The 26,751-nt window shown below is 47.5% G+C and overlaps 1 protein-coding gene across 2 annotated transcripts; it reads left to right on the plus strand.

Moving 5' to 3' along the window:
* On the plus strand, window positions 1-26,751 carry cdc42bpb (CDC42 binding protein kinase beta (DMPK-like)). Of its 2 annotated transcripts, XM_085432798.1 has the most exons (39): window positions 1-676; window positions 4,323-4,414; window positions 6,498-6,581; window positions 6,673-6,768; window positions 6,852-7,000; window positions 7,575-7,668; window positions 7,883-8,083; window positions 8,389-8,637; window positions 9,036-9,267; window positions 9,394-9,501; window positions 9,842-9,975; window positions 10,514-10,756; window positions 12,266-12,376; window positions 12,514-12,758; window positions 12,845-12,950; window positions 13,038-13,162; window positions 13,241-13,346; window positions 13,650-13,712; window positions 15,118-15,266; window positions 15,348-15,445; window positions 15,554-15,633; window positions 16,145-16,219; window positions 16,299-16,364; window positions 16,470-16,575; window positions 16,647-16,783; window positions 16,860-16,999; window positions 21,554-21,635; window positions 21,722-21,938; window positions 23,516-23,578; window positions 23,655-23,896; window positions 23,984-24,338; window positions 24,413-24,510; window positions 24,596-24,680; window positions 24,771-24,888; window positions 24,971-25,088; window positions 25,253-25,477; window positions 25,728-25,836; window positions 25,918-25,976; window positions 26,076-26,751. In XM_085432798.1, exons 1-39 carry the CDS (start codon window positions 508-510, stop codon window positions 26,196-26,198), a joined length of 5,352 nt encoding a protein of 1,783 aa, XP_085288924.1. In that variant the 5' UTR covers window positions 1-507; the 3' UTR covers window positions 26,199-26,751. The 2 variants fall into 2 exon arrangements, with proteins under 2 accessions (XP_085288924.1, XP_085288925.1); XM_085432799.1 differs by lacking the exon at window positions 13,650-13,712.

Consider the following 26,751-nt stretch of genomic DNA (forward strand, 5'->3'; position numbering starts at 1 on the left):
CGTCCTGGATTCAGCCATATTCCCAGCGCTCCGCCACACCGGCAGCCGCCTCGAACTCTCCTCAAACCGGCCGTGATCCCGTGACGCTCTCCCCCACTCCCACGGAGAACTCGGACATTCTGACCCCTGCGCAGTCGCCCCCGGAGCCAGCCCCGGTCCGACAAACCGAGCGGCGGACATGGAGCAGCGGCGGCCGACCTGAGAGTCGACGGTCCGCCCGACGTCCTGATCCTGAGAGGAAAGAGCAGATTTACCGGATTAGAGCCGGAGGAGGGCGGACAGAGGCAGGCCCGCAGGCTGCTGACCGACGGTGACCCACGGTGACCGGAGGACTCTCGGCGACGCTCCGAACCCCGCGGCTCAAAATGTCGGGAAGCTTCTCCTGGAGCTAACGGCTAACGGCTAGCAGCTAGGCAGGAAGCGGAGCCTCGGCGGCGGATACACCCGGACTGAGCGACGCGGGCCCGGCGGAGCATCCTGGAGAGTCCGGCGGGGACCGACAGCAGGATGTCGGCGCAGGAGCGGTTGAAGCGACTGGAGGAGCTGCTGCTGGAGCAGCGGGCGGCCGGCTGCCTGAACGTGGAGGCGCTGCTAGACCTGCTGCTCTGCTTCTACACAGAGTGCTCCCAGTCCCCGCTCAAGAGGGAGAAGCACGTCACCGACTTCCTGGAGTGGGGTAAGACCCGGGTGGGTGGGGGTCAGGTTCAGCAGACTGGAGCTGGCCTACTGAAGGTCAAAGGTCAATCAAGGAGATCCAGGTGTAGCACGCTTCAGGTAGTTTCAGGTGTACGTGGGGTCGATCCAGGGTGCTTGAGGGGTCAGAGACAGATTCACCTCACAGGTGTCTGAAGGCTCTCTCCCCTGAGCTCAGCTCCAGGTTTGTGGAGCTCCTTGAAAGAGGATTCTGAAGGCTTAAACGGCGTCTCCGGGTCTCTCGTGGTCTGACGTGGTCACATGATATACAATCAATAATCGAGGTGATTAGGTTTAAAGTTGAGTCAGGATGAACACTAGGATAATCCTTGCTTTTTCAGGCTCCGCCTTCCTGCCCTGGTTGTGGGTCCCATGTAGACTGTTAGTGTTTCCATGGTGACTGCATGTGGCTAATATCATTCAGTGATAGTGTAATCGATCAGCTGGTCTTGAATCAGCTTCCAGCTTCTGTGCAGCTGAAACACTCTGGCCCAGTTTGGCCTGGTTCAGCCTGTTCCTGTCCTGGTTTCTGTGACCTGGTTTCAATTTGCAATTCTGCTCTGAGTTGGAGCCGCTGTGAAGGCCAACTGCATGCGCCGATGATGTCAGTGATGAGTAAGACCGATCAGGTCATGGGTGATCAATGACAGACGGTGTTCAGGTGATGTTTACAGGAAGGTTTGATACAAATAAGCAGGAAGCTGATCAGGACAGTCGGTGATGAAGATTATGAAGGCAGTGATCACCTAAACATGATTTCATAACTTGACTGAGGTGTGTTATTGATCTGATACCATCTCCTTTAGATCAGGGTGGGGAACTCTAGGCCTTGAGGGCCAGTGTCCTGCAGGTTTTAGATGTGTCCTTGATCCAACACAGCTGTTTTAAATGGTTAAATTACCTCCTCAACATGTCTTGAAGTTCTCCAGGGGCCTGGTAATGAACTAATCATGTGATTCAGGTGTGTTGACCCAGGGTGATATCTAAAACCTGCAGGACACCGGCCCTCAAGGCCTGGAGTTCCCCACCCATGCTTTAAAGTAATCCATAATTGCTTCAGACAGCATCGCTCACACCTGTCAGTGTCTCTGAGCAATCACAAGGTTCTTAGACTCAGGCCCTCACCTAAGAGGGCGGGGACAGGAGAGGATGCACTCACTTCATTTGTCTTCCATTAATAATGTATGACAAACCACTTTATCGCTAATCAATAACTGGCTTCCATCCGTTATTGATCAGTGACAAAGTTCTCCACCTGCTGCAGAACTAAAACAGGACCAGCAGTCACGGCCACTCTGCAGACATGTCTCCATCAGTCGGACGGCAGCAGACTCGTAGACATGGAAACCGTAATGCCGCCATGACGTGGTGAATTATTCTGTGCTCTTTCTCAGCCCTCAGCCTTTGATGTCACAGCAGTGACATCAGTCAGACCGAAAGTGTTTGCAAACGTTAAGTCAGGGCTCTGAGGAAGAATTGAAACCAGCTCAGCTCCTCTGCTGTGTTTCTATTCTGGTTTCTATGAGAGTAAATGTGAGTGACCCAGATAAATCTGATCTCAGATCAGATGAATAAATGATGAGGAGCTGACAGCATGCAGGGTACTAATGCCTCTAACTCACGACTCGGGTCGTTCTGTTATCAGGACACGTTTAACCAATGTTCCCTCTAAACTGCGCGCATGCGCAATTGCACACTGCTGGCACGGTCTCTGCGCACAAAAAAAATCTAACCTGAATTGAAATTAAAATAAATACTTTAACAATTCTGTTATGCAGTGTTAGTCAGTAAGTGACTGGCTGCTCCGGTATGGGATTAATCGCATCATAGTCCAGCCAATGATGCGATTCACATTCGTATATACGCAGCTAATCAACGTCGTTGACAGACTATGGCAGCGTTCTTATGTGCCAACACCGGTGTTTTAGCTAGCAAAGCGGCGTGGCTGATGTGGAGTGAAGCCACGATAATGACAACGTGTACAACCATTGGAGATGTGAGCAGGACAGATGGAACAATTGACGGGAAAAATGTGGACTTAATACCAGTTTTTAAATTGTGTTGATAGGTCACGTAAAACCAGAGTTATGATAAAAATATATGCAATGTTTGTTTTTTCCTTAATACGATCATTGTTTATATTTATTGCGGGAAGAAACTGTAAAAACGGCATTTTATAGGGAAAACGCTCGAAAGCGCTCTCCGCCTGTGAGCAAATGTACTATGTGGACCAATCAAAAAATGATATGGCAACATGGCATTTAGTTGTTTAGGAAGAGGGAAGTTTTAGGTGTTGCGGCGGTGTTTTGAGATGTGAGAGATTTGCGACGTTTAGCGCAAATCTTGTGTAGTTAGTGTGTAGTGTAGTCAATAGTTCTGTTGTGTGTGTCAGAACAATGAGGCGACTACTGAGTGTTACAGATGTTACAGGAGTGATACATCTGCTGTTGTCAGGCCTGCAGATATCAGGCTGTTGTTCTCCTTTATCTCATAGTGGACAGAAATAATTTTTTGGAGAGGCACAAATAATTTGTGTGGCATCAAATTTGATGCAGAACACCTGATTGTTCTGTAAATAGTTTTAAATGTTTATTTTAAAAAACGCCTTGGCTGCATTTTTAGGTAAACAGCTGCAAAAAACTTTGTTTGCAAAACTCAGTTACTTTTTTGAAGAAGTAACTATTGAATTAATTGCCAACATTGGTCATTCTGTATTTTGCAGACAAAGAGTTACAGGACTCTCTCCCAGACTACAGACTCATAATACAAGTCAGAGCAAAAAAAAAGAAGTTGTTTTCAAAATTGGAGTTCAAGTTATTTTTACTTTGTGTGTTCGCTCAGACACGTGAAAAATTAGAAGGAATATTGCGTTTAACCTAACGTCAGCAATCAGGGTCAGAGGTCACACAAACCTGGTTATCATCTCGCTGAGTTAACTCAGGGTTTAACCTGCGAGTTCACGTGAAAGGGGCAGAGCTGATAGCATCTGAGCAATTTAAAGGGACATTTCACCTCTCATGTGACTCCTCTTTTACAGAGATGCTGTCAAGTAAAAATCTGTAAAGAACCAAAAAATCTGTGAATAATCTGAGAGGTGAAACTGGTTAATCTGGTCATTTGTGGCACAGAGCAGGAAAATACAAGTTGAATGGCAGTTAATGATTTTGTCTTTGTTTTTAAAGCAACGACTGCACATTCGTGTCTGAAACACAAACGGTAACATTTCCTGTCACACAGACTGATGACTGAGATCAGAGTGGATGAATGTGATTGGTTGAACATTCCTGGTGTCCTGTGTTTGTAGCAGATCAGAGTTAAGTAGAATCAAGTAGAAAAAGATTTAAATATTTGCTGCATCAGCACATGAACGTTCAGTCTGAGCCGCTCTAGGTTCATGCACTGCTCTCAGGAACAAGCTGCACACTGATGCACATAAAAGAATCAGAGGACCGCTTCTGCTTTAAACTCTGAATATAACCTGCTCTTGACCAGGTGAGGGCTTCAGCCTCTGTTACCATTGTGATTTGATCTGGTAAGAAGTCAACAACAGAACATTACCTGTATGAGATTGGGTTAGTGTGGACCTCTGCGTGCGTGTGACATTACCCCAGCTCTTCTGTGTGTTCCAGTGAAGCCATTCACAACCACGGTGAAGGACATGCGGCTGCACAAAGACGACTTCGAGATCCTGAAGGTGATTGGACGAGGAGCTTTTGGAGAGGTAAGACTTCCTGATGACCTGTGACTTGTCAGGCGACTAAAGGTGACGAAAAGGAAACACGATGTATTCATGTGTAGATAGAATAAATACACTCTTACTTTGTAAAGCACCTTAGCACTGGGATTTCCTGTCCTGATTGTGTGTTTGAGACGCCACACTGTGTCGCAGTGGCTTGGAGGAGGCTCCGCCCATCCTCCTCTGCAGTCTGAGGGAAAACGGGAAGGGCTCAGATTCCAGGCAAATACAGGAAGTGAACGGGAAGCTGTTAGGAACACAAACTTGATGGAGGAGGAGACGGCGCGATGACCAATCCCTGAAACAAAACTCAATTTCAGTTAATGTCGCAGGCATTAACTCCACCACCTGTGACATCATCAGAGGCAGGGTAACCGAACAAATACAAGTCATGTCATGTGTTTGTTGTTGGTTTGACAAACAAATGGCAAAAAAACAAGTCAGCAGAGAGAAACTGTGACCCTGTTTCTGTAACCTGATTGGTCGCAAGGCTCCTCGCACTGTAGGCTTGGAGGTCGTCTCCGTCCTAAAACTGGATACAGCCCCGCCCTCCTCTCCTTACCTGAGCCTGTGGCCCAGAAATAATCCAGGGTGGAGATGATAATCCAGGATAATCTGAAGATCATCGTGGACGCTGATGGAGATCTCATATTAAACGTCCTGCAGCACACCACGATGTGATTGTCTGCAGGGCTATTCGATATAACGACATATATCAGATGACGATATAAAAACGTCTATCGTTTCATTTTACGCTGTCGTTTGTTTCGTGGTGTCGCAAAATAAACTGTTTACGGCAATGTTTTTTCACTGTTTTGTTGGTCACTGTAGTGGCTATATTAATTTCTTAAAGTTCTCTCTTTCTCTTATATTTAATATAACCACACTACGGACGGACAAGCGCCTGTTTTTATGCGTTGTCGTTAGCAACAATGATGGTAAAACCATCGCGTGGCTCCGCCGTCCACTTGTTTATTTTCCACATAAACCTTTCACAATAAAGCTCAAGATCCTGTTGAGACTTTTCAAAATAAACTGAATCACGTGAAAGAGTATGCAGAGTATTTACGGATGAGAAGCAAAAAAAGAGCCGTCAGACTCAAACGTTAGAACAGGCTTTTCCCCGCAGCACGCTGTGAAATAAATAATCACAAAGAAAACGGCGGCCGTTACAACTTATGACTAAAAATGTATAGTTTCAGGCATCTGTTAAAACACAACGCCCAGCTGGAAACACTTCACGCAAGTCAAGCTGCCAGAGATTCACAGAATTTACAGAAAATGTTACAGTTTTGTGATTTATATTGTTATCGGGACGATAGATGTATTATATCGGGATATGAGATTTTGGTCATATCGCACAGCCCTAATTGGCTGAAATATTTAAGTTCTGTTTAATGTGAACAGAGACGGGTTGGTGGGGTCTTATTTGTTATGAAGACAAGAAGTTTGACATAATCGTGGTACGAGGGGACAGAGCAATTCAGTTCTTTACAGCATGGATGCAGTTTCCCATGAGACATGCAGTGAAGACGTGCACACATATCAGAACCCACACAGTACTGTGGTATTTGTAGTCCTTTGGTGTTTGAGATCTGCACTAAGCGTCCTCTCTAGGATCTTTTGGGTAATGTGTAAAGCAGAGCGAGTGTCCTCAGCAGCCGCTGTCAGCGTGTGTCTGTTTCTGTGTGTGCGTTCTTCTCATACCAGAGGACAGGTGTGACACTACCACACCTGCCTGCTGCCTCGGGACATAAACACACACCTGTCCTCAGGTATGTCCCAAAGCACCGGGCAGGCATGGTTGTGACACACCTGTCCTCAGGTAAGTCCAGGTGAGCTGTGTGGGTGGGGTTCTATGTCATGTGCTCAGACCAGCTCAGCAAGTGATGTTAAAGATACACACCCGGTCACCATGGAGACCATAGCAGCAACACTGCACAGGTGATACACCTGTGGGAGGCACACAAATTTGACATGGCATCATTCTGGACCCTTGGCGCATAGTGCTGCAGGTGTTTGTGTTTACCTGTGTGTTCATGTTTCTCGCCCCCTCTCTCTCTGTCAGGTTGCCGTGGTGAAGATGAAGCACACGGAGCAAGTTTATGCTATGAAGATCCTCAATAAGTGGGAGATGCTAAAACGAGCAGAGGTGGGCTCCTCTTCATGATCATGTAATGGGCTGTTGTGACCTTAGTGTGCTGTGGGCATGTTATTGACGTGTTGGTATGCTGTGAGTGCAGACGGCATGTTTCCGTGAAGAGCGTGACGTCCTGGTGAAAGGAGACAGTCAGTGGATCACCAACCTGCACTACGCCTTCCAGGATGACAACTATTTGGTGAGTACTAGCTGCTGTCCCCTGTGGGACTGGGACTGGTACTGGTACTATCTTTAACTCCTCTGTGTGTACCTGTACTGCAGTACTTGGTGATGGATTACTACGTGGGTGGTGACCTGCTGACGCTGCTCAGTAAGTTTGAGGATCGACTTCCTGAGGATATGGCCAAGTTCTACGTGGCTGAGATGGTACTCGCCATCCACTCCATCCATCAGCAGCACTACATACACAGGTACTCGGAGTACTGCAAACTGCACTGCCTGTACTTCACACTGTACTCTTAAGTTGTACTGGCCCTACCAAAGGTATGTGCCTCTGTATCCAGGAAGTGTGCTTTTCCTGCTGCAGTGTCCTCTGGGAAATGTAGTTCCTTCCTGCTCAGCTGGTCTTTTCCTTCCTGAGATGGCTGAACTTTAACCTGCTGCTGTTCAGTCTCACACATCTTTATTCACACACAGTGAAACGATGGCGCTTTAAGGTGCATCACGTGATCGGAGTCAGATAAAACATGGACGCACATCCCGTTTGGTACGCCTGGTCATATGTTTTAGAAATGACCATGTGGAGGTTGTCACAGTGAGTGTGTGATTTCAGAGACAGCCCCTCGTCACCGCCAGCTTCAAAACTCAAAATGGTGACAGCAAAAACACTCATCTGAAAAGGACCAATGGGTTCACAGCACAGTAGCGCCACCCATCTTTATACTGTGTGTGGTTAATCAGATCCTGCTGCGGCATCAGCTGACCATGTTACCTGTCTGGGATGAAGGTGACGATGACTAGCTGAATATGTTTTTCGTCTTTCAGAGACATCAAACCCGACAACGTCCTGCTCGACGTCAACGGCCATATTCGCCTCGCAGACTTCGGATCCTGTCTCCGCATGATGGAGGACGGCACGGTAACTGTCACGCTCCCATCGCCTCTTTGAAGCTAACAGTGCTCTCGTTAGTCTAGTTTAAGGTTAACCCTGGTAATCTTAGTGCTGGTCTTAATTCAGGAACTTCAATAGCTTAATTAAGCTTGTTTAGTTCTGTTACTTGAGCTTAAGTTCACCTTTGACCTTTTCTGGATGACCTTTTGTAACCTCGGTCCATCCCAATGTTTCACTATAGGTTCAGTCCTCGGTGGCAGTTGGCACGCCAGACTACATCTCCCCAGAGATCCTGCAGGCGATGGAGGACGGGATGGGCCGCTACGGCCCAGAGTGTGACTGGTGGTCGCTGGGTGTGTGCATGTATGAGATGCTGTATGGCGAGACACCGTTCTACGCTGAGTCGCTGGTTGAAACCTATGGCAAGATCATGAATCATGAGGTCAGAACCATGGACTGTTCTATCTGCCAGAGTATTTGGACTGTCTTTCAGAATAAATAAAGACACTAGCTGTTACAGTAATCAGATTACACTCTGTCAGGGTAATGATACTGTGCTCTGTAATTGGATTACTCTTGTCCTGCCCGTGCTGTGCTGCTGTTTCCAGGTTACAAGTCTGTCTCCAGGCTCTCGTCCCACTTCCTGTTTTGAATCAGAGCTCGTCCCTCAGCGCACGCTCGCCTTTTTGTCCAGTTTCCTGACTCTTCCTCTGAACGTATCCTTGTCTTTTCTTTTGCTGTTTCCAGGAGCGTTTCCAGTTCCCTTCCCATGTGACCGATGTGTCTGAAGATGCCAAGGATCTGATCCAGGGCTTGCTCTGTTCCAGGGATCGTCGCCTTGGACTTAATGGGATCTCTGATTTTAAAAGCCACCCTTTCTTCAACGGCATCGACTGGGACAACATCCGGTCCACCGGGGCCCCCTACATCCCCGAGGTGTCCTCACCCACCGACACCTCAAACTTTGACGTAGATGATGATGTCCTGAAGAACCCGGTGAGGACCGTCTTTCTATCCTCAAGACCGTTTTACATAGGAAGCAGCATGTAGTGGGATCACCACTAGCTGGAGCGAGTTACGTAAATTTTATTCAACCCAGTTGAACTTTGACCGTGGCATGTGGGACTTCTCCCCGCCAGAGTGCTTTCACTGTGCTTTGCAGAGGGCAGTACAGTATGTGCTGCTCCCTGTGTGAAATGGCCTTCCATCAATTTGACTGCTCTGAGACTCCATCAGTCTCAGAGTCACCTGGAGTCACAAGGCAGTCAGACTGAGTCTGGGGCCTAAGAGTCTCTGAGAGTCCCCGAGACTCCAGGTGACTCTGAGACCACAGGTTTTCCAGTGGCCCTTCTTGTCCGCACAGTCCTTCATGCTGACAGGTCTTCTCTCTACAGGACATTGGACCTCCAGTGTCTCACACTGGTTTTACAGGGCAGCACCTCCCCTTCGTTGGCTTCACCTACACCACCGACAGCTGCTTCTCCGACCGCAGCTCTGTCAGCAGGGCGTGGTTGCGTGTCCAGATCGAAACAGATGGTGGAACAGGAGGGGAGGAGGTGGAGGTTTTTGAGAAGAGGATTCGTCGACTGGAGCAGGAGAAACAGGAACTGAACCGCAAACTGCAGGGTAAGGAGGAGGCGGACTCCAGCAGTACTCCCACAGTACACTGCTGGACTCCAGCAGTACTCTGTAGGACTCGATCAGTATTCCTGCAGTACTCGCTGTGACCTCACTGCGTCTGTCCTCCCACAGAGTCGACTCAGGCCCTGCAGGCTCCAGCTCGAGGAGGAACTCTGAGTCGAGACAAAGAGATCAAGAAGCTCAATGAGGAGATTGAACGACTCAAGAAGAAGCTGGCAGGTCAGAGGATGTTTCCGTGGTAACAGACACAGTTGGGGTGGTAGCACCTGATATGGTCTGCAGTCTGCAGGCACGGAGTTCATCAATAAAAGAACTGAATAATGACATCTGAAACTTTATTTCCTGTTAGGTTTGTTTAACAGCGCCACTCGCAGAAAACCTTAAATATTTCAAGTTTCTGTGCTCCGCCCGAGCTCGTGTTTAATGTCATACAGACACATGTTTATTAATACGTTGGAGCCAATGAGACAGTACTGCAGAAAAATCAGTTTAAATAAAGTTATTAAAGTAATGTCACACTTTTTATTTATTAAAATAAACCCTGCCCCTGTAATCTCAGACTCTGACAGGCTGGAGCACCAGCTGGAAGAGGCGGTCTCTCTCAGACAGGACTATGAAAGCTCCGCCTCCAAACTGAGGAGCATGGAGAAGCAGGTGAAAAGCCTGCGACAGGAGAAGGATGAGGTTCACAAGGTACGCGGATCTGGCCGCAGGTGGAGCTGTTTTTCAGAATAAAGCCCCTTTTCCATTAGTACCTACTCTGATCAACTCGTTTTCCATTACAATCCAGCACTAACTGATGTGAGTGGTTGTTGTCATAGCAACATGTTTGAGCGTCCCGCGACTTAATTGCTATGCAGAACGCTACAACAAAGGTGGACATCCAAGTGACAACATACCTGTGGCTTTTCGTCAAACTCGTCGGACTGTTTTTGTAGCCATTTCCCTCATTGCCATGGTTTCAAAAATGGCAGTTTTGATTTTTGTGAACAAGATGCTCTTATGATTCATCGAGTGACGCTACCGACCAGCCAATCAGTGGCATGCAGTGTGACGACGTCACATTTTAGTACCTGCTCAAATGGCTTGGAACCCTGGGTGAGCAGGTACTAAAACGGTACCTTACAGAAAACCCTTTAAACTGTGGCAAGTCAATCCGAGTAGTTACTAATGAAAAGGGGCTTAATAGTCATGTATTCCCAAGCTAATAAACCCCACACCCTCTGAGCAGCAGTTGGCTGACGCCCTGGAACGCCTGAGGAGTCAGACGAAGGAGTTGAAGGAGGCGCACTCGCAGAGGAAGCTGGCGCTGCAGGAGTTCTCTGAGTTGTCAGAGAGGATGGCTGAGCTGCGCTCCTCAAAGCAGCGCCTGACCCGCCAGCTCCGTGACAAGGAAGAGGAGATGGAGGCGCTGCTGCAGAAGATGGACGGCACGAGGCAGGAGATCCGTAAGATGGAGAAGAGCCGTAAGGAGGTGAGTGAGGATGGCTGCAGAGCATCAGCAATGACCATTTTGTGATTAAAACCTTAGAGACGAAAGTCTCCTCTGTTAGCATTCACCCTCGTTATGGAGGGTTAGGGAGCGTCTGTCGGGTTTTCAGTTGGTCGCTTTAAGTAATTTGTCAGTGATGATGATTGGGCACATGTCCTGATGACAGGGAGTCAGGAACAGAAGTGTAAGAGGTCTGAAGATGAGCCTGAGAGAGACAGACAAAGCAGGAAAAAGAGGATTTGTTTTTGGTTCACAAGTGAGGTAGAGCCGTCTGGGTATCGCCAACAGTGCAGCATGATACTGTTCTCTTATGTGGTTAGCAGTACAGCTCTACAGATTAAGAGTTTGTTTTCTGACTTTCTAAGTTGAATTCCAGAGTCAAACTGAAAAGAACGGGAGGTGCACCATCAGTCCTGAGGTGCACCTCCTCGTGCTCACCAGCAGAGGGAGACAGACTCCTGTAATAAGCAGGAAGCCGTTGGTCAATCAAAGAACACTTTTATGTAAAACGAGAAGGAACCAAGCGTTTAAAGCGCCGTGAGCACATGTCAGAGACAAGACAGGTCTAAAAGGTTTGGTCAGATCATAAGATGAATTACGACGGCTCCTTCATAAAGTGTTCGGGTTCTGGGTTAATGGAGGGACGCTCTCGCTGTCTGAAGGTGTGTTCTGACCACACCTTCTGTTCGCGCTGACTGTTGGAGGCTGTTCCTCTTTGTTCTCTTGAGCAGCAGGAACTGGAAGCTTTGGGGTTTTCAGAAATTATTTCAGGTCATATTAATGTCAGATTCCATAGGCAGCATACATACACAGTTCAGATCAACCCTGAGTGATGGTGCTGTGCTCTGATTGGCCAAACATGTCATATAAAGTGCAGACTTCAGTAAAATGGCAGGAAAGATTCAGTGACGTGGGAAACACCCGAATGAGCTCAAAGGAATTAATCTGCAGAGAGTGAATCAGGGTTACAGGAAAGGAGGCGAATGAATCACTAACCACTGCTAATGACATCACTTCTTGTTAGCAGGGTGTAAAAGTCATATAAACCTAAAAGCTGTGTGACTTCCCTATTCACCAACCATCTGCTGACACTGAGTGGAGGGGGAGGTGATGGTGGGTCGACAGCTGGTTCCACAGCATGCACACCTGTGTTGCAGGTGTGGTTATGAAGAACCTCATGAGGATGATAAGAATTTAATGCAAAAGCAGGAAAATAAGACTCATTTTGAGCAGCACTAGTCCGACATCATCACCCATCAGCTCAGCCTGAGCAGTGATTGATGTCTCTGATATTCAATGTTTATGACGGGACTGTGAGGTGTGGCGTCTTCGTCACTGCAGACACATGTTCATGTTTATGTGCTGTAACGCAGCTCTGCTGTGCACTCCACGTGCACACCATGTTAGGTCCCCCGCAGAGCTTCCATCTCAGTAGGTCTGAGTCTCAGTAAGCTCCACCGACCCGCAAAAAGCCTTTTGTTTGTGTGTTAGCTGGAGGCTCAGCTGGATGAGGCGCAGACAGAGGCATCAAAGGAGAGGAAGCTGAGGGAGCACAGCGAGGTTTACTCCAAACAGCTGGAGGCGGAGCTGCAGAGTCTAAAGGTCAGAGGTCACACACACACACACACACACACCCCTTTACACCCATCATGACCACACAATCCCAATTTGAGCCTGGGTTAAGCCAAACCCTGGCTGAACCGGTCCTCACAGTCATGCAGAAGTTGTTCTGATCCTAGTCTCAGCAGGGCCGTGGAGTAGCAGCAGGAGGGGCGGAGTTTCAGCAGGAACTATCCCATCTAAAGGCAGAGCTGGACAAGAAGGTGCTGTTCTACGAGGAGGAGCTCCTGAGGAGGGACTCGGCCCACTCCTCTGAGATAAAAAACCTCTGCAAAGACTTGCAGGAGTCTGAGGGGGCGCAGCTCACCGCCAACAAGGAGTTGCTGCAGCTCCGAGACAAGCTAGACAAGGCCAAGAGGGACAGGTGAGTCCTGAACTGGGTTTACTGGCAGGTACAGGTGAGTCATGGCCAGATCCATGCTGACCCAGTGTGTGTGTGTGCCCTCTCAGGCAAGTCGAGATGGAAGAAGCTCTCACTGCTCTCAAGAAGAAACATGAGCGAGAGAAGAACCTGCTGACAGAAGAAAACCGAAAACTGACGACAGAGACCGACAAGGTGATACTCCTGTAGTACTGTTACTGCACACTTTGTAGTACTAGGAGCACCGCTGTGTAATACTGCTCTCGTTGTGGTTGTGTCCAGCTGTGCTCGTTCGTGGATAACCTGACGGCTCAGAATAGGCAACTAGAAGACGAGCTGCAGGACCTGGCGTCCAAGAAGGAGAGCGTGGCTCACTGGGAGGCTCAGATCGCAGAGATCATCCAGTGGTGAGTCACGTGAGCTGCTTGGACACCGCCGCGGGTTCAGCGACACATTTTTAAGGACATGTGGTACACTGTGTTCAGGGTCAGCGACGAGAAGGATGCTCGAGGTTATCTGCAGGCTCTAGCCACCAAGATGACGGAGGAGCTGGAAACTCTACGCAGCTCCAGCTTGGGAACCAGACCTCTGGTAACACTAACACACACACAAACACACACACACACACGGGACTTCACCTGAAGCGACCTGTTGAAGCCTCCGCCTGTCACAGGTGTGTTCAGACATCACTCAGTCATAGCAGAAATTTTTTTTAAAATTTATGTTACAAATACTCAGAAATGTTTTATCCCTTCAGTTATGTTTTAACTTAGTGGCTTTTATTGTGAAAGAAATCCAGGAATGTCCTCCACCTTCTTCAGACTGTAGTACTGTCTGTATCTGTGTGTTGATTTTGTTTGGGGGTTTTTTTTCCTTTCAAACCTGCTGTCTTAGACGGAATCAGGAGTGGCCACTCCCCCTAAGAAGCCCTGGCCTCCCATTGGTGGAGACAGGAGGGTGAGTGAGCTGGTCACGATTTCCAGCCAGTCAAAAATCACTTTCTGGGCGAGCTTAAAGATGCTTGCATGGCTATTGGCTTGCATGTGTACCATTGATATTAGAACGCAGTGAGGCTTTCCCAGTGCGGGTTCCTGACAGCTGTGACGAAGTCATAGAGTGGATCACACAGAAGCCTGGAGAGGTCAGAGGTCAAGCAGAAGCATAGATGAGGAGGTTACAAAGAGAGTTGGTGTCTACAGTGACCTCTCGAGATGAATCCAGGGTCAGGACAGGGTGAGGGTTCAAGGTCTGGTGGGGACAGAGTGGAGACGAAGCTTTAGTCTAAGGTGGTGTCACAGTCTGTACTTCAGGGAGTAGTTTACTCTGTACTTGAGTCAGTACTCGGTCTACACATTAGTTTTTACTCACTGAGTACCTCGAGTAGGCACCTGGGGGGTCAGGTACTACACTTCAGGTACTCTTCTGTTATCTTTGAAGGTTTAGAGTCATCTGGAATTTAAGCAGTGCATCCTTTAGGGCTTTAAATGGTCAAATCTTGATGTCATATGATAATGTCACATTTTCCAGCAGCTACATCGGTGGTATCACATGTCTGGACATCACCTCACCTGATTGAACACTCATTGGCTGTGTCCCAATTCAGGGTCTGCATGCTTGAAGTACGCGCACTACGCGTACTACGTACGGTGCGTACTATAAGTACGAGAAGTGTGGAAGTGAGAGGCTTGTGAAATGGGACGGTCTAGCCTTCGTTGCACTGTTCAGGTTGCCTAGCAACCATGATACTAACCGCGAGAAACGTTACAAACGGCATTGTTTGACAGAAGTGAAGGAGAAAATGTTTTGTTGGTCATTCATTTTTGTCATGACATCACTGATTAGTTGAGTATCTGAGGCTGAGACCACAGGACTGTAAAGCATGATTGTTGGGCTTCATTTCTGTGCTGAACAGTCATTTAAGATTAGTTAGTAAATAACAATTAGTTAATGTTGTTCATGAGACTAACATCATCTCACTCTGGCAATATAAATGTAATATGGCCAATATTATAGTATTGTCAGATTATTATGGCGTGTGTGCGTGTGTGTGCGTGTGTGTCGCGCTATGAATTGTGGGATATATAGGACCACGAAGCGTGCACCGGACCACGCTTGATATTTGGGGAAATTGACGGCGCATTTGGAGTATGCATTTGAAGTACACTTCGAATTGGGACAGCCGCCGTCGCGTGGCGGTGACGTAACCGCACTTAAAATGCGTACTTCAAGTGTGCAGACCCTGAATTGGGGGACAGCCTCATTGGCTGCTCTGATCGTCCGACTGCACCATTTCTTGCTTTCTGAGCTTTGATGTACAGTGACAATAAACAGGTGCCTATCCCTCTGATTCCACCCCCTCCAGGACCCCCTGTGGAAGGTGCGCCGCAGTCAGAAGTTGGACATGTCTGCTCGCCTCGAGCTGCAGTCGGCTCTGGACGCTGAAATCAGAGCCAAACAGCTGGTCCAGGAGGAGCTGCGCAAAGTCAAAGCCTCAAACATCAACCTGGAGAGGTCAGAGGTCATACCAAGGCAGACTGTCATCTTATCTGTGTACTGTGTTCACCTATCTGACCCATGTCTCTCTGCCTACAGTAAGCTTAAGGAGACGGAGGAAAGGAGCAAGGAAATGGTGGAGCAGATGGAGACCCTAAAAAAGGAGATGGAGGAGACCCGTTCACGTTCCGACAAAGGTTAGGCAAAACTACTCAGACCATGTGTGTATGATTTTTAGGGTCTGAGAGGACAGGTAGGTTCCAGTGGTGTCTGTGGGCGTGTCTTCACCATATATGTCTGTGCAGGTCTGAAGCTCCCGGACTTCCAGGACCCTATCTTTGAATACTTCAACACGTCTCCTCTAGCTCCAGACCTCACCTTCAGAGTGAGTTACCTGTCTGACTTTCCTACCATTCATAGTAACAAGCCCACACACAGCAGCTCACAGGACAGTGATGCCATTCAGGTGTAGTGCTGACTTACTCAACTTCATCTTGCTTCTTTCTCTTTGTAACTTTGAGATGTCAGCTTGCTCTGCCTCCTTGCTGTATGCTCTCTGGGAAGAAGTAAGTTTACCCTCCCCTCTTCAGACAGTGACCTGCCACCTTCAACCTCGAGTATAGCTGCTAGCTTTGTACTAATGACATCAACAACCACTCGGGTCAAATTAATGCCCTGCACAGCTGATCCGACTGACTATAAAAACCTCCATCCACAGAATAAACTCCGCCGACACACAAAAAAAAGCATCGCTTAGTATCAGTCCTCTTAATCTCATATTACTGCAGTACTACTTCATGTGTCTGCTGTATGAATACTGCAATAGTGCATTTGTAGTTGTCACAGTTCATCTGATCAGGTGTTGATAATCTTTGTGTCACGGTTTTTACCTGCAGCCTTCAGACATAGATGCCACCCCTGCAAAATCAGACACTACGCCCCCATCACCCTCCACAAGCTCCGAACACGAGGTTGGTCACAGATGAGTCTTTGCACAGGTGTCCTGTATGTTATGGTTTGTTTAACTGATTGACCCGTTTGCGTCCACAGGAAATTAAAGCAGTCCCTTCGAGCCCCTCGCCTATCTATCAGAGCACAGCGCTGACCACACCAAAGGTACCCTGAGGTTCTCGCAGGTGTCCTATGACTCCACAGGGCCACTCAGATTGTAGTAATTGTAATAGATTTTTGTGTGTGTGTGTGTGTGTGTGTGTGTTTCAGCCCAAAGCTCACCAGCTGAGCATCAAGACGTTCTCCAGCCCGCCTCAGTGCACACACTGCACCTCCCTGATGGTGGGACTAATCCGGCAGGGATACGCCTGCGAAGGTACGCAGCGCTAACAGCACCTTTGCTTCTGGTTCAGTCACAGGTGTCTGACTGACTCTCTGTCTCTGCAGTGTGCTCCTTCATCTGTCACGTTTCCTGTAAAGACCACGCCCCTCTTGTCTGCCCGATCCCAGCAGAGCAGGCCAAGAGGCCACAGGGCATTGACGTCCAGAGGGGAATCGGCACTGCATATAAGGGCTATGTCAGGGTGAGTCCATTGACACGGTACTGACGATGTAACTGTGTAGCAGCTCCACATACTCAAGCTAGTTTGTTTCCGTCAGATTCCAAAGCCCAGTGGGGTGAAAAAGGGCTGGCAGCGAGCATTCGCCGTGGTCTCTGACTGTAAACTCTTTCTCTACGACATCCCAGAGGGAAAGTCCACGCAGCCTGGGGTGGCAGCCGGTCTCGTCCTCGACCTCAGGTATTCGGTTTGGTCACCTTCTGTCAGGACATGAAAACACTACTTGAGGTCTTTTGAAGAGTCTGCTTGTTTTGACAAAAATCCCTGGACTCTGGAGCAAGTTCCAGCTCTTCTAATTCATCCATCCATCCATCCATCCATTCGCTTCCGCTTATCCTTTTTCAGGGTCGCGGGGGGCGCTGGAGCCTATCCCAGCTGTCATAGGGCGAGAGGCGGGGTACACCCTGGACAGGTCGCCAGTCTGTCGCAGGGCCAACATACAGGGACAGACAACCATTCGCACTCACTTTCATTCGCACATTCACACCTAGTGACAATTTGTTTCTTCTAATTCAATTCAGTTTTATTTATACAGTGCCAAATCACAGCAACGGTCGCCTCATGGTGCTTTATATTATAAGGTAGACCCTACAATAATAAGTGAAAACCCCAACAGTCATATGACCACCTACAGTGGGGCAAAAAAGTATTTAGTCAGCCACCGATTGTGCAAGTTCCCCCACTTAAAATGATGACAGAGGTCAGTAATTTGCACCAGAGGTACACTTCAACTGTGAGAGACAGAATGTGAAAAAAAAAAAAAAAAAATCCATGAATCCACATGGTAGGATTTGTAAAGAATTTATTCGTAAATCAGGGTGGAAAATAAGTATTTGGTCAATAACAAAAATACAACTCAATACTTTGTAACATAACCTTTGTTGGCAATAACAGAGGTCAAACGTTTACTATAGGTCTTTACCAGGTTTGCACACACAGTAGCTGGTATTTTGGCCCATTCCTCCATGCAGATCTTCTCGAGAGCAGTGATGTTTTGGGGCTGTCGCCGAGCAACACGGACTTTCAACTCCCGCCACAGATTTTCTATGGGGTTGAGGTCTGGAGACTGGCTAGGCCACTCCAGGACTTTCAAATGCTTCTTACGGAGCCACTCCTTTGTTGCCCGGGCGGTGTGTTTTGGATCATTGTCATGTTGGAAGACCCAGCCTCGTTTCATCTTCAAAGTTCTCACTGATGGAAGGAGGTTTTGGCTCAAAATCTCACGATACATGGCCCCATTCATTCTGTCCTTAACACGGATCAGTCGTCCTGTCCCCTTGGCAGAAAAACAGCCCCATAGCATGATGTTTCCCCCATGCTTCACAGTAGGTATGGTGTTCTTGGGATGCAACTCAGTATTCTTCTTCCTCCAAACACGACGAATTGAGTTTATACCAAAAAGTTCTACTTTGGTTTCATCTGACCACATGACAATCCTCTGCTGTATCATCCATGTGCTCTCTGGAAAACTTCAGACGGGCCTGGACATGCACTGGCTTCAGCAGCGGAACACGTCTGGCACTGCAGGATTTGATTCCCTGCCGTTGTAGTGTGTTACTGATGGTGACCTTTGTTACTTTGGTCCCAGCTCTCTGCAGGTCATTCACCAGGTCCCCCCGTGTGGTTCTGGGATCTTTGCTCACCGTTCTCATGATCATTTTGACCCCACGGGATGAGATCTTGCGTGGAGCCCCAGATTGAGGGAGATTATCAGTGGTCTTGTATATCTTCCATTTTCTGATGATTGCTCCCACAGTTGATTTTTTCACACCAAGCTGCTTGCCTGTTGTAGATTCACTCTTCCCAGTCTGGTGCAGGTCTACAATACTTTTCCTGGTGTCCTTCGAAAGCTCTTTGGTCTTGGCCATGGCGGAGTTTGGAGTCTGACTGTTTGAGGCTGTGGACAGGTGTCTTTTATACAGATGATGAGTTCAAACAGGTGCCATTCATACAGGTAACGAGTGGGGGACAGAAAAGCTTCTTACAGAAGACGTTACAGGTCTGTGAGAGCCAGAGATTTTCCTTGTTTGAGGTGACCAAATACTTATTTTCCACCCTGATTTATGAATAAATTCTTTACAAATCCTACCATGTGAATTCATGGATTTTTTTTTCATTCTGTCTCTCACAGTTGAAGTGTACCTCTGGTGCAAATTACTGACCTCTGTCATCATTTTAAGTGGGGGAACTTGCACAATCGGTGGCTGACTAAATACTTTTTTGCCCCACTGTATGTACAAGTGGTTGGGCAACAGTGGGAAAGGAAAAACTCCCTTTTAACAGGAAGAAATCCTCTCCCTGCTCCTCCCTGACCGAGGGGAGGAAGACAGGACCAAGACATGCTGTGGAAGAGAGCCAGAAATTAATAGCAAGTATGATTCAGTGCAGAGAGGTCTATTAACACATAGTGAGACAAGAAAAAACACCCAGTGCATCATGGGAATCCCCCAGCAGCCTACACCTATTGCAGCTTAACTAAGGGAGGGTTTAGGGTCACCTGGTCCAGCCCTAACTATAACTTTAGCAAAAAGGAAAATTTGAAGCCTAATCTTAAAAGTACAGATAGTATCTGTCTTCCGAATCCAAACTGGAAGCTGGTTCCACAGAAAAGAGGCCTGAAAACTGAAGACTCCCATTCTACTTTTAAATTATCTAGGAACAGCAAGTATGCTAGAAATGATAAATCTATGAACTAGTTTTTTTGTGTCACTCTTGAGACAGGATATTTCTAATTTTAGAGATATTGTGCAAATGGAAGAAAGCAGTCTGACATTTTTGTTTAATATGTGCATTGAAGGACATGTCCTCAGGGCTCTAGACTAACTTTTTGCCATGGGCGTACCGGTACGCCGAACTTTAAAAAGTTAGGCGTACCAGCACAAAAGTTAGGCGCACACAAATTTTATAATAATTGATATAATATAATGTGTTTTTCTGGATACACTGTGCTTTTTCAGCATTCAAAGATTGTTGACACCGTGTCAGAGCACTGGATATGAATTTCAGAAGCAAAAGGATCAGGCCTTAACTTAACAGAAAAGTCAGCAATAGTTCTTTTCCTATTACAGCTACATCCACTTCTGTCGCGCCTAGGCTGCTCACTAGGGCTGGGTATCATCACTGATTTCTATAATCCATTCGATTCCGGTTTTCAAAGTCCCGATTCGATTCAACTTAGCCTCAGACAGTCAGAAATATTATAATTCTGATCATTTATCAGTACTGACTTCATCAGAATTGTGAACATCACAGCAGATGCCTTTGTGTGAAAGTAACTGAGAATAAAACACAGAAAAACATGAAGGAGATTTTCCTGGTCTGGCTTTTTAGAGCAGATAACCTTAAAAATATTCTACAATGTTCTGCATATAAAGTTTCAATTTCTTCAGTATTGAACAACAGAAAAAATAGGCTTTCTTTTCCGAGGTCATTTAAGTGAAAAAAAGAAAAGAAAAAGACAGCAGCTGACAGCGCTGTAAACAACGGTAGACTGGTGGGTAATAAGTGAATGAATAATACAGAAAACAGAGATTGGAGACGGGAAACTGTTCTTGAAGTACAGAGAGAGAGAGAGAGAGAGCTAGCTGTGCATGAAGTCTGATTTTAATAGTCGTGGAAGCAAAACAGCAAAATTCACGACGACATTGATCAAATGTGAAGCGCAGTTTGCTGCTTCTTTTGCTGCTGGCTCGGTGAATTTTGTTTGGAGAGAGACAAAACCTGCAGCTCAGAATCAGCGCAAAAAGACGTAATCACAGCGCGGACCGGACGCATCAGAACCGCTAAGCTCCGACAGCGTGTCCGTCTACGGGCCGTCGGGTGAGAAAGCCGAGAAAGACAAAGTTGATTCTGATGCGTCGGTCCGTTCTGTGTTTACGTCTTTGTGTGGAATCCGTGTACCTGCTCTCATCTGCTGTTTGGTTGTTGTTGAAATGGTTTTGTGAGCTTTAATCTGAGAATCTGGCTTTTCTGGCAAAACACAGTTATATTTAAAGTCGATTCAGGATTTAATGAATTGATATCGCTTTATTCAAGCTACTCACCTCCCACTTCCACCTGCACTTTCAACTGGACCACGGCCAATCAGAGAGGTCCCGCCCCTGACTATCTCAGGGGCGGGATTACTGGAGGCAAAGGTAATGTCATCCAGAGTAAGAATCTGGTTAGATACCATATTTCTAAGATTTTGATGGCCAAGTACAATAACCTCAATTTTATCTGAATTTAGAAGCAGAAAATTAGAGGTCATCCAGGTCTTTGTCTTTAAGACATTCCTGCAGTTTAACTAATTGGTGTGGATTATCTGGCTTCATGGATAGATAAAGCTCTGTGTCATCTGCATAGCAGTGAAAGTGCACTGTGAAACAAGAATATGTTTTTAATTAAATTGGCTACACAAAAACATCACTGTGTTGGAACAGGAAGTGACACCGCAGAGAGCGAACACTTCTGAGAAGGTTCGTGTGGGCATGTTAATCCAGGTCCTGAGACGAAGTCTGAAGAAAGTTTGTGTAGCCCTAAGTGTTAGGACAGCTTGTGAGTCCTGATAAGGTTCATGTAGTTCAGAGACGACTCTGATACCTTTGTGAAGACTGTAATAGAATGAAAAGATTTAGCTGGTTTAGAGAAGATTTAGGCAGTCGCGTGAAGCTGGCGGGGGGTTTTTTGTGTGTGGAGTTTCTGACAAGTATTATTTTTGTATATGCAATTATCTCTTGCATCTCACTTTTTCAGGGATGAGGATTTGTCCGTTAGTTCGGTTTTGGCTTCCGATGTGATCCACGCAACCAGGAAGGACATCCCCTGCATCTTCAGAGTAGGAGGACCCCATCACTGTTAAAACATTTGGTGTCTGAGCACCAGTGCGTGTCCTGTTCTGATTGTTTTTGTTGTCGTGGTCAGGTGACATCATCGCAGCTGATCTCGCAGCTGTCTTCAGTGTCTCTGCTTGTCCTGGCAGAGAGCGAGGTAGAGAAGAGAAAATGGGTCCGGATCCTGGAAGGTATGCAGAGCATCCTGACCAAGAACCTGCTGAAGAGCCAGCAGGTCCACGTCCTGCACGAGGCCTATGATGCCTCACTACCCATCATCAAGACCACGCTGTCCGCCGCTGTACTCGGTCAGTAACGAGTGCTCTGCTGAAAAAGTGTAGGACAGTTGACCATGGTAGGCTGAAATTTTTTCAGGGTCTACTGATGGATTGTGCTGAGTTTCCTGTCGATGTTCAGTCTTATTGATTACTTGATTTGTATCCATTTAATCTCTCTTATTATTTTGTTAATAAGAACTAGAGCTGGGCGATATGAGATTTTTTCATATCACGATATGTTTTTTTCATTTCAGGCGATAACGATATCTATCACGATATAAGCCAAATAACTATATTTGTAAGATTTAAATGTGCCGTTGCTCACAAGTAAAATGTGAAATAATCAGCAGCTTGTTTTTATTTAAATATTTATTTCCCATAATAAGTTCAACAGGGTAGATGTACTTAAGGAACATGAGACTTTTTCAGATAAATAAAGGCAAATATTGCACACTACACAAAAGGCAGCCGCTAAAGCGTTTAAGTTTCAAAATAGAACAAACGAAACAGACTAAATTGTCAATTCCACTTAGAAACAAAATATTAATTCTAAAAACAAATCTTAGTTTGTTTTACAGAAGAACAGATAAAACTGACTAACTTTTGTCAATATCAAATAAACTGAGAACTAAAAGGAAATTCTCAATCTCTCCTTGTTGTATAGCTTAGCTTTTCAAACAGTTTTAACGGTTACTTTAGTCTGACAAAAGCCGAATGACGAATTAGCGCTTCCAGTCAGAGACTGAGGCTACGTCCACACGTACACGGGTATTTTTGAAAACTGAGATTTTCCGTTTTCGTTTTAAAAAATAATCCCGTCCACACATAAAGGCAGAAATGAAGGAAAACGCTGCTATGAACATGCCAAAGCAGCAGGTGGCGCTAGATTCCTAACCGTGCAGAAATATTGGCCAATCAGAAGTCTAGAAGCCTCGGTGGGAAAAAGTAAACAAAGCTGGGGCATAGAAGCAGAACCGAGTCATATGTGTGGACGGACAGTAACTGTGTGTATATGTAAGCATTTAAACACTGCAGAGAGTAGAATTAACAGTATTGTAGAAATTCATTTCACCGAAACAATAACGTGGCGCACAGTGTGACGCATGCACCAGTTTATTGTATTTCCAGACTTGCTTTCGGCACAATTTACAGTGCACGCTACTCTGTTTTTTGTCAGACTTGAAATAGCCGAAATACCTTCACACTACGGAACTTCTATGGCTCTTCCGTTCGACAATCTCTCCGGCGTTGGAACCATCATCTGTTTTCTCTTCGGCCACGCTCGGTTGATTTTTCTAGTCGGCACACTCATTTCCTCCATTACCCGCTGGCTGCTTCCCAAACAAACACACGTGCGGCTTGGCACTTGTGCTGTACGTTACAAGTCACGCGACATGACGCTGCGGCTGTCATTGGTTCGGCTCTGCGCTACTTAATTTGGATTGGCTGACCTTTTTTTTTTTTTTTTTTTTTTTTTTTTTTAAGAGGACAAGAGCGGCGAGGTCTATCGCGATAGCTTAATTTCTCTATCGAGTAAAAGTTATATCGCGATACATTGTTATCGTTCTATCGCCCAGCTCTAATAAGAACATTTCCCATCTGTGCAGATCGTGAGAGGATCGCCCTGGGAACAGAAGACGGACTGTTTGTGGTTGAAATCACGAGAGACGGTGAGCCCAGTGAACAGACTTTGTCCACGTGACTGATTGTGCTAACCTCCTTTAACTCCTCCCTTTCTTTCTACAGTGATTGTGAGAGCCGCAGACAGTAAGAAGATCTCTCAGATTGAATTGATCCCAAAGGAGAAGATCATTGCGCTCCTCTGCGGTCGCAACCGTCAAGTTCACCTTCACCCCTGGGGGGTGTTGGAGGGAGCGGAGTCCAGCTTCGATGCCAAGCTGGCAGACACCAAAGGCTGCCAGGCTATGGCCGCCGGTGTTCTCCGCCCAGGAGGCCCCCCCTGCCTGCTGGCTGCCATCAAACGTCAGGTCAGTGGTATGGGCTCACCTGGAGGCGACCTGTGGTTCTGCTCCGGTGCCCATCCTAATGCTGCGGTTTCTATGTCCCGCTTCCAGGTTCAGTGCTACGAGATCACTCCGACAAAGCCCCACCACAAGAAGCTGTGGGAGGTGCAGGCCCCAGGTGTGGTTCAGTGGTTGGGGATGCTCAGGGACCGGCTGTGCATCGGTTACCCGTCAGGCTTCGCTCTGCTGGCCTTGCAGGGGGAGTCGTCCCCTATAAGCCTGGTGAGCCCGGCAGACCCATCGCTGGCCTTCCTGGCGCAACAGCAACTGGACGCTCTACATGCACTGGAGGTCGGATCCAGCGATCTGCTGCTGTGCTTCAGCCAGCTCGGTGTCTATGTGGATGGACAGGGACGTCGGTCCCGGACCCAGGAGCTCATGTGGCCCGCCACACCTCTTGCTTTCTGTACGTTGCACGATTCTTGTAATTGTAGAAACGGGTGCAGTGGATAGTCTCTCACCTGTCTCTCTGTGTGACAGGCTCTAACTCATCTCACCTGACGGTCTACAGCGAGTATGGGGTTGATGTCTTTGATATTCACACCACTGAGTGGGTCCAAACCATCTCCCTGCGCAAGGTAACCAATCACAGTTCAGTGAAGGTCAGACCACCCATTCAGAATGCAGTGATGGCTGAAAGACTGTGTGCGCACCTATCTACAGATTCGACCTCTGAATGCTGAAGGAACGTTAAACCTGCTGAGCTCAGAACCTCCTCGTCTGATTTACTTTAGCAACACCTCCTCAGGTAGGAGCACACCTGAATCACGTGGACGCTAACGCTCCCACAGCTGAAGCTAACCTGTGCATACCTGTCTCTGTACCCATGTCTTTTCAGAGGGCGATCTCACCATCCCGGAGACGTCCGATCACAGCAGGAAGTTGATGGTTCGAACTCGCAGCAAGAGAAAGTTCCTCTTCAAGGTTCCCGAGGAGGAGCGACTCCAGCAGAGGAGGTGATTTTAGTCACTTCTGGTGTTTTCCCATGTTATGTTTACCTGCGTGCTCACTTGTGTGCTGGTGTCGTTGTCTCCTCAGGGAGATGCTGAGGGATCCGGAGCTTCGCTCTAAGATGATTTCTAACCCCACCAACTTTAACCACGTGGCTCACATGGGACCAGGAGACGGCATGCAGGTCCTCATGGACCTTCCTCTGGTAACTCCTCCTGCTCCTCCTTCTGCTGCCGGCATGTTCTCCTCCGTCTCCTCCCCCCACTCCTCTGACTCCTGCCTTCATCACACTGACTCCTCTCTTCTCTCTTCCCCCTGTTTCAACTTCATCCTGCTCCTTCTCATCTTTGTCTGCATCTTGGTGTTCAGGTTGGTGATGTTGCCTCCCTCTCCTCCTCCCCGTCTCCCTCCCCTTCCTCCTCTTCTTCCCGTCACACCCTCATCTCTCCCCCCTCCAACTTTGAGCACGTGTATCACATGACGTCGGCATCGGCTGGCGCCTTCTTGCAGAAAGACGCCTCCTCTTCCTCCTCCCAGCAGAGCCTCCTTCAGCCTTCCTCCTCCTCCTCTCCCTCCACCTCCTCTGTGGGAAGGGTAGGCCAGCTTCTGTCTCCCCCCCTCCACTCAGGCTGCGCCCAGGTCACATGACCTGAATGCAGCAATCACTTGATTGATTTGATGACCTCACACTCGCTCATCAGCTGAATGGTCAGCGATGATGTCATCAGGTCATGCTGTGTACCTCTGCCAGCTGATCGATCAGTCTGAGGATGCCAGAAGGATCAATAAACTCTATTCATCTGTGTGTGTGTGTGTGTGTGTGTGTGTGTGTGTGTGCCCGCAGAGTGTGCTGCCCTCTTCTCAGGACGACTGCATTAAAGATAAGCCCCGCCCCCTCTCCAGTATCTCACGGCAACAGAGGAGCAAGACGCACATCACACGCACAGCTTCAGGTAAACACATGAGTGTTCATGTCGCTAGTCTCGACACGAACTGTCACTAACTCACCTGTCTCTGTGATTTCATTGGCTTAGATTTTGGGGGAGGCGCTTCGTCCCGCAGCATCTGTGACCCGGAGGAGGTGGACCGAGAGGTACCACACATACTCACTCACTCACTCACTCACTCACTCACTCACATATATATCTCATCAGTCTTGATCAGTAATCATGCTTGTGTATTGATCCCTCAGCCTGACTCTGACTCCACCAAACACTCGACGCCCTCAAACAGCTCCAACCCCAGCAGCCCCCCCAGCCCCAACTCCCCCCACCGCAGCCAGCTCACCCTCGACGGCCTGGACTCCGAAGCCTGAAGCCCCGCCCCCACCTGAACAAGTCGGGCTGTGGACTGAGAGCTTAGCATTTACTTCCAGGATTTTATTGTGGCGGGGTGTGTTTGCGCTTCCTACTGTTTTTATTTTGTTGGATTTTACCTGCTGGAAGCCCCACCCCTTGGTTTTAACCCCTCCCTGCTGAGAGCTGCTGTGTGACCTTTGACCTTTACTCTGATTGGCTCTATGGGACCAGCGCCTGCTGTTGTCGTGCATGTGTAATGACTTCCTGTTGGCGTGCAAGCTGACACGGGGAGCGGGCGGAGGTCTCGCTCTGACGAAAACACTGAATTAATTTTGTTGAAGTTGCACATCGTCATCACCTTCATCTTTGTTGTCGCTTAGGGTAAAATAATCTTTAATTTGTGTCAGTTATGATCTTTCCTCTGGCCCCGCCCTCTGCTCAGTTGGAGACAGGAGAGGGGGCAGGGTCACACCTGAACACTACTGCTTTGTTTCTTCCAAAATCACATTTAAAGGATCTTTGTAACGATAAACTGTTAGTGGCCAAAAACAATAAACGAACCTGAATTCA

Source organism: Copadichromis virginalis, linkage group LG15 (assembly GCF_057382275.1).
Source record: "Copadichromis virginalis isolate Kocher_CV1m ecotype Utaka linkage group LG15, C_Virginalis_male_GT1.1, whole genome shotgun sequence".
Taxonomy (NCBI): Eukaryota; Metazoa; Chordata; class Actinopteri; order Cichliformes; family Cichlidae; genus Copadichromis; species Copadichromis virginalis.

What these genes read in the sequence shown, in the direction of transcription:
- cdc42bpb (XM_085432798.1), top strand. Translation starts at nt 508, where the DNA reads ATGTCGGCGCAGGAGCGGTTGAAGCGACTGGAGGAGCTGCTGCTGGAG. An exon ending in ATCGCAGAGATCATCCAGTG is followed by an intron (nt 13,163 to 13,240) that starts GTGAGTCACGTG and finishes CACTGTGTTCAG; the next exon opens with GGTCAGCGACGAGAAGGATG. An exon ending in TCAAACATCAACCTGGAGAG is followed by an intron (nt 15,267 to 15,347) that starts GTCAGAGGTCAT and finishes CTCTGCCTACAG; the next exon opens with TAAGCTTAAGGAGACGGAGG.